General features: G+C 44.2%; 1 protein-coding gene across 9 annotated transcripts in view; it reads right to left on the reverse strand.

Moving 5' to 3' along the window:
• Positions 1-9,142: 9,142 nt before the first annotated feature.
• Positions 9,143-12,029, reverse strand: part of Vwa3a (von Willebrand factor A domain containing 3A) — a 133,467-nt gene continuing 130,580 nt past the window's right edge. For 6 of the 9 annotated variants that reach the window (XM_035442252.1, XM_035442251.1, XM_035442258.1 and 3 more), the window contains 2 exons: positions 10,530-10,627; positions 9,143-9,786 (listed from right to left, as the gene is read on the reverse strand). In XM_035442252.1, the coding sequence (XP_035298143.1) occupies positions 9,510-9,786; positions 10,530-10,627 (375 nt within the window). In that variant the 3' untranslated portion in view covers positions 9,143-9,509. Of the gene's footprint in view, positions 9,787-10,219; positions 10,286-10,529; positions 10,628-12,029 lie in introns of all 9 variants that reach the window. The other 3 variants (XM_035442254.1, XM_035442253.1, XM_035442255.1) reach the window with 3 other exon arrangements.

Raw genomic sequence — 12,029 nt, forward strand, 5'->3', positions numbered from 1 at the left:
GGTCCAAATCATTGGCTGCTCCGAATTCCTTACACAGTGGTCTCAAGAGAGCAGATACCAACATCTTTGCAAATCACCTCAATGCAGGCTGCATGAAGGGTTTGCTGACTGCATCTCCTGTGCCTGGAACAGTGCCTGGCTAACTGTTAGGAGAATAAACAGGGACTTTTTCCTCAGGGGAGCATTATAGCTAAGCTAGGAGTGAACCTAGTTATGGCAGGGCTAAATTCTCCTGGCAATCTCAGGAAGTATAAGCTACTGTTCTATTACCCAGAAGTGGAAACTAAGGCCCAGAAAACATCAGAGAATTAAGAAAGAGTTACAACAAAAGGTTGGCTGTGGTGATGCACACCTGTAATATCAGGATTTTAAAGACCTACACTGGAGGATTGCCATGAGTTTGAGGTCAGCATGGGTTAAAAAAAAATAAGTTTCAGGCCAGCCTGGAATACAGTCTCAAAAAACAAGTAACATGGCCAGCCAGATGGCTCATATCTGCCAGCTTGGCTATGTGAGTTGGATCCATGAGTGAGAGTAGAAAAAGAAAAAATTGACTTCAGAAAGTTGTCCTCTAATCTCCACACATGCCCCATGGCAAGTGTGCCCCCATCTCTCTCTTCTCTCTCCTCTCTCTCTCTCCTCCTCCTCCTCTCTCTCTCCTCTCTCTCTCTCTCTCTCTCTCTCTCTCTCTCACACACACACACAACACACACACACACACACACACACACACACACACACGAGTAATCATAGTGTAGTTATCGTAGTAGCAGTAGTAATATTAAAAGCTAACAAAAAATGAAAATGGTTAAAGGGTTTAGTCCTTAATCCAGGTCCATGGAGACACTAGCGAGGCTGGGTTTGATGAAAGGATTTGGGATTCGCAGGGACCCAGGCCTTCTGGTGGCAGACTGAGCACGTCCCACACATCTGATGGATGGGGGCGGATCCCCATCCCAGGTCCTCTTGGCTCTCCTTCCCGGCCACCACGCTCCACTCTGCACTCACCTGGCTCGGGCTCCCACGGCGCTGCGGGCCTCTTGTGTCTCTTAGGTCTCGGCGCCAAAGCCAGCACCACCCGGGTGACTGAGTGACTGCTGGAGTTGGGCTGGCTGGGGGACCGCCCCGCTGGGTGCCTCCGCCCCAGCTGTCCCGCCCATCTCTCTGTGCTCTCCCAGCCTAGAGCTCCGCAGCCGCACTCACCGAAGGGTGAGCAAGCGCTGAAGCCTGGTGAAGCCATCCTTTCTGGTAGAGAAAAGAAGCAAAGGAGCCGCGAGCCTGCCCTGTCGTGTCTGTTCTACTCACCAGCCACCTTTCTTCCACACCATTCTTTATTCCACGTTCTCCTCTTCATCATCCCACCTGTTCCCCCTTCCAGCAGCTCATCAGCCATCGTGTGTGTGTGTGTGTGTGTGTGTGTGTGTGTGTGTGTGTGTGTGTGTGTGTGTGTGTGTGTGTGTGTTCCATCCATCTAGTGTTCAGTCAGATTCATCTCTCTGCATCTGTTTTTTCAAACTTTCACCCACACATCAGTCCATCTTTTTTCAATTCATTCTTATCTTTCACTTGTCCAACTTTCCACCTGCCCATCCTGTCATCTATCTAAGGCAATATTCATCCATCCATTTATATGCCTGTCTTCCTTCCTTCCTTCCTTCCATCTTATTTACCTAAGAATAGTCTTACATTCTTTTACCACCCCCCCCCACCCCTGCCTGTGCTGCTGGAGGTTGAACCTAGGGCCTCATACATGCTAAACAAGGGCTCTACCATAGAGCCATATCCTCACCCCCACTCCACCACTTTTTACACTCGCTTCCTCTGTAGCCCAAGCAGGCATTGAACTTGTGATCCTCCCGTCTCAGCCTCCCAGAGAGCAGGAATTAAGCCTGCACCTCCAGGCTTGGTTCCACCATTCCATTTTCATGGATGCTTCTTTATTGTTGGCCTTTCCTCTGTGCTGAGGACCAGAATGGCTTTCCTATCCCTGGAAAAGCCAGGGACAGTAGCAGAAGGGCTGGCATGTGTCCAGCCTTCTACACATCTGCTACAATTAAGCAATCTGGCTCAGAGGAGGGAGCATGTTGCTCATTTTATTCTGAGAAGGGCCACAAAAAACCTGTATAAACAAGCTCTGGGAACATTAGATGAAGGAGGCAAACCGCAGACTTTAGCCTGCTCCTGCCAGGTGCCAGGTGCCAGGTGGAAGACTGTCCCGTTCAATCTCCATGATTCTGTTCCAGCCTCATTTTAGAGGTGGAGAAACAGGTTCAGGAAGGAGGCCTTGGGGGCCTTAGATCTTGGCTTTTCCTCTTTTCATTTGAGACAGGGTTTCTCTTTGTAGACCTTGAACTCGCAGAGATCCACCTGCCTCTGCCTCCCGAGTGCTGGGATTAAAGGCTTGCGGGCCTGGCTGCCTCTTTTCTGTTTTGTTATATTTATGTCTATGTGAGTGAGGGAATGTGCCAGAGTGCACATGTGGAGGTCAGAAGACTACTTGCACGAGGTGGCTCTCTCCTTCCATCATGTGGGTTCCTGGGATTGAATTTAGGTCATCAGCCTTGGTGGCAGGCAACTTACTGGCCCTTTGCTACTTTCTTGCTGTATGTTTTTGGGCAGCTACAAGGCTTAGCCTGGAAATGGCATGGAGTTTACTCTCAGGACATTGTGAGCTTATGGTTGATGTCACAGAGTATAGGCAAATCCTAGAGCTGCTCAGCTGATGCTCAACTAACGATAGCTGTTATTTGAGAAGATGGGATTTGAACTTATTTGCTCTCCATCACCACTTACAAGCCTGGTGTCTTCCCTAATCCTCCACTCACATTCCCCAGCAGCTGCCAGTGTTGGCTGACTCTCGAAGAGAGTCACCTGCCACAGATCCTGTCCCACACAATAGGTTGAAGCTGCAGCTCTTAATGCTTCAGAATGTGAGCCATTGAATGTGGGATTAGTTCAGATGGGGCTCAGTAGAATGGAGAAGGCTCTCATTCCAGTACAACCAGTGTCAAATAATAAGGAGGTAATCTGGGCACAGACATGCCTACCAGAAGACAATCAAGTGGAGAATGGAGTTATATTATCAAAGCACAGGAGGTATGGGAAACCAGCAGCCTGGGCCAGATCCTTCCCAGTACCTCCAGGCAGCTGGTTCTGCTAAGACCTGGATTCTAGATCAGCAGGCTCAAAAACTGTGAGATAACAAATTTACTCGGGGTGGAGGCTGGAGAGATGGTTCAGTGGTCAAGGACACTTGTTGCTCTTGCAGAACACCTAGGTTTGGTTCCTAGCATTTGTGGTGGCTTACAACCATTCATAACTCCAGCATTCATGGTGGCTTACAACCATTCATAACTCCAGTTCCAGGGAATCTGATAACCTTCTTGGGCATTAAACATGCATATGGTACATATACATACACATACATACATGCCCACAAAACACTCCAACAATAAAATACAAATCTTAAAAAAACTTAAATAATTTAATGATTTTTTTTCCAAGATAGAAGCTTTGCTATGTTTGGATTTCGGGCTGGTCTTGAACTCCTTACATATGCCAGGTTGGCTTTAGTTGATAGCAATTCTCCTGCCTCCTGAAACTGGGTAACTTTGTAAATAAAGACATTTGTTTTGGCTTGCAGTTTTGAAAATTTTATTTATTTCATGTGTGTGAGTGTTTCGTTTTATGTATGCTCACACATAGTGGGGGCTTGGTGCCCCAGAGGCCAAATCAGGCACCAGGTCCCCGGGAACTAGAGTCAAGCATGGTTGTGAGCTGCCATGTGGCTGCTGGGAACAGAACCCAGGTAGGAGAAGAGCAGCAAATGTGCTCCTAACCACACAGCTTTATCTCCAGGCCCAGATCTAAGTTTTTGGGGTGCATAATTAAAATGCTGCATCTGCTAGTGGCCTCTTTGCCAGCAGAGTTCTGAGTGGCACAGGGCATCATGTGGAAGAGGCAGGGCAGGTGTATATGTCTCTCTTTAGACCTCTCTTTTCCTAAAAATCCACCAGGATTCGGTCTTGGGGAATGCAGCCTCAGCACCTTATCTAACTGCAGTCACCTTCCCAAAGCCCCATCTCTGAACACCGTAGCATATGTAAATGTGCAAATGCTTGAAGGGCATGTTCAAATCCTATCTGAACGACAGCAGCATCCTAGCAAAACCACAGAGCTTTTCCAGCTCCCAGCACCCTGATGCTCACTCTGTACTCCCCATGGCAGCTATTATTGTGATTTCTGTCTCAATGAAAAATATTACTTGTTCTTGAAACTTACAGAGTTGTGGCACATACTCTTAAGTTTGATTCCTTTTTTATTTACTTTTTCTTTTCTCTTCCTTTTTTTTTTAAGATTTTATTTTATTTATTATGTATACAACATTCTGCTTCCATGTACATCTGCACACCAGAAGAGGGCACCAGATCTCATAACGGATGGTTGTGAGCCCCCATGTGGTTGCTGGGAATTGAACTCAGGACCTCTGGAAGAGCAGTCGGTACTCTTAACCACTGAGCCATCTCTCCAGCCCCCCCCTTTTTTTTGAGGCAGATTTTTATGTAGACCAGACTGGCCTTGAACTTGCTGTAGCCAAGGAGGACCTGGAATTCCTGGTCATATCTTTTTTTTTTTTTTTTTTTTTTTGTTTAGACCAATATGGCTGTTAATTTTTGTACAATGCCAACTCAACACGGTAAACTGGGATACTTTTTTTCAAAGTTGACAGCACAGCTAAAGTTTCCAAAACGTCAAATTACTATAGATATATATATATATTTAGACCTCTCTTTTCCTAAAAATCCACCAGGATTCGGTCTTGGGGAATGCAGCCTCAGCACCTTATCTAACTGCAGTCACCTTCCCAAAGCCCCATCTCTGAACACCGTAGCATATGTAAATGTGCAAATGCTTGAAGGGCATGTTCAAATCCTATCTGAACCACAGCAGCATCCTAGCAAAACATATATATATATAGACTAATAATGGCAGTATGTTATGCATCAATAGCAGCAACAGCTTTTCCAGGTTGTGCAGTCATTTGAACAAAATTGTAGAGACATCCAGCACTCTCTATTTTTTTTAAAAAAAGTAAAAACCAAAATCCCCCCAAAACAGCACAGTTCTGTTACTCTTGTGGTACCTGGCACCATTTTTTTTTTTTTAATTAGCTTCTCAATCATCATCTGGAAGGAAACCATTCTGAGCAACATCATTAAAAACAGCTCTGATAAAGCACCGTCACTACTATGTATCATAAAGCAGGTCCACATATGAGTGAGTACATATCATGTTTGTCTTTTTGTGATTGGGTTACCTCGCTCAGAATGGTTTCTTCGAGTTCCATCCATTTTCCTGCAAATTTCAAGATTCCATTGTTTTTTTCTGCTGAGTAGTACTCCATTGTGTAAATGTACCACATTTTCTGTATCCATTCTTCAGTTGAGGGGCATCTAGGCTGCTTCTAGTTTCTGGCTATTACAAATAATGCTGCTATGAACATGATTGAACAGATGTCCTTGTTATGTGAATGTGCTTCTTTTTGGGTATATGCCTAGGAGTGGAATTGCTCCATCTTGTGGTAGACTCATTCCCATTTTCTTGAGGAGTTGCCATACTGATTTCCAAAGTGGCTGTACAAGTTGGCACTCCCACTAGCAGTGGAGGAGTGTTCCTCTTTCTCTGCATCCTCTCCAGCATAAACTGTCATTGGTATTTTTGATATTCTGACAGGAGTAAGGTGGTATCTCAGAGTTGTTTTGATTTGCATTTCCCTGATGGCTAAGGATGTTGAACACTTTCTTATGTGTCTTTCAGCCATTTTAGATTCCTCTATTGAGAATTGTCTATTTAGTTCTGTACCCCATTTTTTAATTGGATTGTTTGGTGTTTTTGAGAATAGCTTCATGAGTTCTTTGTATATTTTGGAGATCAGCCCTCTGTCAGATGTAGGGTTGGTGAATATCTTTTCCCAGTCTGTGGGCTGTTGTTTTGTCTTGCTGACTATGTCCTTTGCCTTACAGAAGTGTCTCAGTTTCAGGAGGTCCCATTTATTAATTGTTGATCTCAGTGTCTGTACTACTGGTGTTATGTTCAGGAAGCGGTCTCCTGTACTGATTAATTCAAGGGTATTTCCCACTTTATCTTCTAGTAGGTTCAGTGTGGCTGGGTTTATGTTGAGATCTTTGATCCATTTTGACTTAAGTTTTGTGCAGGGCGAAAGGCTTGGGTCTATCTGTAGTCTTCTACATGTTTGCATCCAGTTATGCCAGCACCATTTGTTGAAGATGTTCTCTGTTCCAGCGTATATATTTGTATTATTTGTCAAAAATCAGGTGTTCGTAGGTGTGTGCATTAATTTCAGGATTTTCAACTCTATTCCATTGGTCTACCTGTCTATTTTTGTGCCAATACAAGCTGTTTTCAGGACTATAGCTCTGTAATAGAGCTTAAAGTTAGGGATGGTGATGCCTCCAGAAGTTTCTTTATTGTACAGGGTTGTTTTGGCTATCCTGGGTCTTTTGTTTTTCCATATAAAGTTGAGAATTGTTCTTTCAAGGTCAGTAAAGAAATGTGTTGGGATTTTGATGGGGATTGCATTGAATCTATAGATTGCTTTTGGCAAGATTGCCATTTTTACTTTGTTGATTCTGCCTATCCAAAAGCATGGGAGATCTTTCCATTTTCGGGTATCTTCTTTAATTTCTTTCTTTAGAGACTCAAAATTCTTACGGTACAGGTCTTTCAGTTTTTTGGTTAGTGTTACTCCAAGGTATTTTATGTTGTTTGTGGCAATTGTAAAGGGTGATGCTTCTCTGATTTCTTTCTCCACCAATGTGTCATGTATATATAGTAGGGCTACAGATTTTTTTTGAGTTAATCTTGTATCCTGCCACTTTGCTGAAGGTGTTTATCAGCTGTAGGAGTTCCCTGGTTGAGTTTTTCGGGTCACTTATGTAGACTATCATATCATCTGCAAATAGCGAGAGTTTGACTTCTTCCTTTCTGATTTGTATTCCCTTGATCTCTTTTGTTGTCTTATTGCTCTAGCTATGGTATGGAGAGAGTGGAAAGCCTTGTCTTGTACCTGATTTTAGAGGAATTGCATTGAGTTTCTCTCCATTTAATTGGATGTTGGATTGCTGTATATTGCTTTTATTATGTTGAGGTATGTTCCTGTTATCCCTGATTTCTCCAGGAACTTTATCATGAAGGGATGTTGGATTTTGTCAAAGGCTTTTTCGGCATCTAGTGAGATGATCATGTGATTTTTTTTCCTCAGTCTGTTTAAATGGTGGATTACATTGATGGATTTTCGTTTGTTGAACCATCCTTGCATCCCTGGGATGAAGCCTACTTGATCGGGATGGATGATTTCTTTGATGTGTTCTTGGATTCGATTTGCCAATATTTTATTGAGAATTTTTGCATCAATGTTCATGAGGGATATTGGTCTGTAGTTCTCTTTCTTAGTTGTGTCTTTGTGTGGCTTGGGTATCAAGGTTATTGTGGCCTCATAAATAGAGTTTGGTAATGACCCTTCTGCTTCTATTGTGTGGAATACTTTGAGGAGAATTGGTATTAGCTGTACTTTGAATTTCTGGTAGAATTCTGCAGTGACTCCATCTGGCCCCGGGCTTTTTTTGGTTGGGAGACTTCTAATAACTGTTTCGATTTCATTAGAGTTTATAGGTCTATTTAAGTTGCTTATCTGTTCTTGATTTAATTTTGGAAAGTGAAATCTGTCCAGAAAATTGTCCATTTCCTTTAGATTTTCAAATTTTGAGGAATATATGTTTTCAAAGTATGACCTGATGATTCCCTGGATTTCCTCTGTGTCTGTTGTTATGACCCCCTTTTCATTCCTGATTTTATTAATTTTCATGTTCACTCTTTGTTGTTTGGTAAGTTGGGATAAAGGTTTGTCTATCTTATTTTCTCGAAGAACCAACTTTTTGTTATATTGATTCTTTGTATTGTTCTCCTAGTTTCCATTTTATTGATTTCAACCCTCAATTTGATTATTTTCAGGCGTCTGCTCCTCCGGAGTGTATTGGCTTCTTTGTTTTCTAAAGCTTTCAGTTGTGCTGTTAATTCTCTAGTGTGATTATTCTCCTCTTTCTTCATGTGGGCATTTAGCGCTATGAACTTTCCTCTTAGCACTGCTTTCAGAGTGTCCCATAGGTTTGGATATGTTGTGCCGGAATTCTCATCGAATTCTAGGAAATCTTCAATTTCTTTTTTTATTTCTTCCTGGACCCATGAATTGTGCAATTGGTTGTTACTTAATTTCCATGAGTTTGTAGGTTTTCTGTAGTGCTTGTTGTTGTTGAATTCTAATTTTAAAGCATGTCGGTCTGATAAGACACAGGGGGTTGTTTCAATTTTTTTTCTAGTTGTTGAGGTTTGCTATGTTGCCAAGTATGTGGTTGATTTTAGAGAAGGTTCCATGTGGCGCTGAGAAGAAGGTAAATTGTTTTGTATTTGGGTGGAATATTCTATAGATATCTGTTAAGTCCAATTGTGCCACAACGTCTATTAGTTCTTTTGTTTCTTTGTTAAGTTTCTGTCTGGTGTTCCTGTCCAGTGGGGCCCCATATACAAGATAAAGAGCCTCCCTGCTTTCAGCCTTTCGAGTATCCAGCCTGGCCTGGAACTCCTGATTCTCCTGCCTCAAATTCTCAAGTGCTGAAATATGACCTGTGTGTTCTACTATGCCTGGTGTGTGTGCGTACGTGTGTGTGTGTGTGTGTGTGTGTGTGTGTGTGCGCGCGCGCGCGCGCGCGCATGTGTATGTGCTTGTGTGTGTGTGTGTGTATTTTGTGTTACTGAGGATTGAACTCAGAACCTTGGTCGTGCTGGGCAAGTGAATTACACCTCTAGAGGTTAAGCATTTTTGTATATGCATTTCCCGTTGTTTGTTTGAGTTGCTGTTCATTTTAAAAAAGAAATATATTTATCTTTTTCATATCGAGCTTAAATCCTCTATGCAACCTGAATGATGTCTTGTTTTTTGCTTTTCCAGACAGGGTTTCTCTGTGCAGCTCTAGCTGTTCAGGAATTCACTCTGTAGACCAGGCTCAGGGATCCACCTGCCTCTGCCTCCTGAGTGCTGGGATTAAAGTCATGTGCCAACACTGTCCAACATTTAATAAAGTTTTATTTCACTCAGAATTTACACACACACATCATTACCAGTACTCAAGCATTTGAAGTCATTTTGACTCTATTAATAAAAGCAATTTTTCTAATTTTAGGAAATGATCCTAGATCATCTAACATATGATCCCCCATTCAGGTGTACATAGTATAGCTGGGTTCAAAGGATGCATCGGCTTTTCAGAGGCCAGAGCAGAGCATTTACTCTGGACCTCCAGTTAGCAGGTGATGGGGGCTTGGTTCTTGGCTGTGTCTTCCTCCAAGCTAGGCTGCTAGTGTCTGCCTTGGCCCATGGATCCAGATGGTAAGAAGTATAGGAAGGAAGCAGGAGCAGCAGCCTCATCAGGCTGCTATCCAGAGCTGGGGTGTTCACTGCTTACCAGGCAACTGCCGTGTGGCAGGATCTGGGGATTCACGGATAGTTCAGACAGCAGCTTCTTGGCAGGGGAGAAGGTAGGACATTGAGCATGGCATCGCAGCCTGCAGTGCTGAATGCTGCAAGAGGCACAGTTGGTCAGGAAAGCCAGAAGAGGAAGGCCAGAAGCATCCAGATGTGCCTGGAGGTCCTTTGCTCTGGATGGGTACCAGGGACATCTTCTGAGTGGAGCCAATGTCATCTGAGCTGTGCTTTAACAGATAAGCAGGAGTCACTAGGCAGAGGGTGGCAAGAGAAACTTGCTAGTGACTCGGTCTAGAGTGTACGGTGTGTTGAGGAGGGACACTGTAGGGGAGTGAGGGAGGCCAGGGGGGCCCCATATACAAGGTAAAGAGCCTCCCTGCTTTCAGCCTTCCGAGTGTCCTGGTGCTAAACATTTTATTTCCTGCAGGCAATCTGGGGCCACAGCTTTCTCTGTCAATTTTTTCTTTAGGTCAGTGTGCTCAGTGTGTGTGTGTGTGTGTGTGTGTGTGTGTGTGTGTGTGGTGTCTCTGTGGAGTATCTTTTTAGGTTAGAGGAATCACAATTCCTGATCCTTCCTCACAGTTACATTTGTGTGTAAAGCAGCATGTGTCTGGCCCTTGGTGGGCACTCAGCAGGTATGGCATCCACTCCTCTTCTTACCTGAAAACATGTCTCTAGACAAGAGTGACCTTTGGTTCCATGTTATTTTTCTTCGTGAGCTGGGATCTAGAAGCCAGAAGGCAAAGAAAAATGGTTCCCTGGGAGTGGGTAATGAGATGACGGGGTGGGGAAAGGCAGATGCTATGTTTTTCTTCCATATGTGGAGTTTTCTTTGAGACAAGGTCTCACTATGTTACCCAGGAGCTATGCAGGTCAGGTTGGCTACGAACTCACCGGCCTTTGTCTCCTGATTAAAGGTGTATGCATCTGGGATGTTAAACAGGTGGAAGGGGCAGCTAGATAAGCATACCTGAAGACCTGGGCTTGCTTGAAGAAGCTTCTAGCCTTGTTGAGCTCCTGGGCCAGTATCTTTAAGTCATCCCCCTCAAATGATGGCAAGTTGGGATCCTGGGGAAGGGGAAATGAATATAAGGTTCAATATACTAAATCGACTAGATGAGACCTGAAAATCTAAAAATCCCAGAAGATGGTTAGAGCACATTAGATGTAGCCTTTCACCAGAGGCAAGGAATCCTTGTGACTGCAGCTCGCACATCTCCTATGCAGGCGGCCATGGTCTATACATGGGATAGTTTGAAATTTGATGCTTGAGAGTCAGTGTGTGGGGTTGGGATGGAGGAGGGGAGAGACCAAGGTAGCATCCAAATTTCAATGAATTTGGCTCTTCCCCTGGATCCATGAGGCAGAAGTGGTATGTGCCTTATCTAACTGCTGGTCAGTCAGTAAAATACCTTCAACCCTTTCTCCACTTCTACTAAAACAGAGCTTCACAGGAATATTTCCCAAGACATTAACTACCGAAACTCCAGAGCCCAGCTCTAAACATAGCATCCCAGTGAGCCAGGTCTGTAAGACAGAGAGGAAGCTGCCACCAGCAGGGCAGCAGTGTGTGGGCAGCAGTTCCCCATTCGGATCTATGTGGTGGTTGTACATGTATAACCCCAGCACTAGAGAGAGGGAAGCAGGAAGATCAGGGGGTTTCAAGGCTGGTCTCAATTACATAGTGAATTTGAAGCCAGCCTGGGTTATGTGAGGCCCTTCCCAAACAACCAAAGCCTGGGGATCTGGAGATGTAGGCCAACGGAAGAATGCTTAGTTAGGCCTTGGGCTTAACTTCCAGCACTCCTGAACAACAGAGACAAAAGTTAAAGCCAGGCCTGGTCGCACACACCTGTAATCTCTGTACCTACTGGGGAAGGAGAGGCAGGAGGTTTGAGAGTTCAAGGCCAGCCGGGGCTACAGAGCAAAACACTGTCTCAGAAAACTATTATTTAGCACTGCTGAATGGGAAGGAGCTCCTTGGAACCTTCGGCTCCTCAGCGTTTGTTGTGTAGTAGCTAACCGATGATGTCAATATATGTTGCTTAGATGAAATGAACGTCCGTGTTTCAGAGAATGAACGTGGAGTCCACAGGAGTTAAAGCACAGTGTGGTTCTGAACCTTGTCTCAGGGTGCGGCTTCACCCTTCTTCTGACTTTGGGGCACACACATCAACTTCTTGAGCTGTTTGTCTACCTAGGCATGAGGATGTAACAGTGGCTGATCCAAAGTGGTCATCCAAGTAAAGTGATTTCTTTACACATTGTAAATGCCCAACAGGTGGAGGCTGGTCCGACCTAAACATAGCATTCCCAATCTGTTTCCACCTTCAAGGGGAGCTCACTTAGTGGGACAGCCATGGGAGACTCCGCCCTTCCTGATCAGCAGTGTGTATTACCAGAGAAGCAGAGACCTCAGGAAGAAGGAAGCCAGTACTTGTGGAGGCTTTTTGAAGCCTCTTCAGGAGAC

Source organism: Cricetulus griseus, chromosome 3 (genome assembly GCF_003668045.3).
Source record: "Cricetulus griseus strain 17A/GY chromosome 3, alternate assembly CriGri-PICRH-1.0, whole genome shotgun sequence".
In the NCBI taxonomy this organism is placed as follows: domain Eukaryota; kingdom Metazoa; phylum Chordata; class Mammalia; order Rodentia; family Cricetidae; genus Cricetulus; species Cricetulus griseus.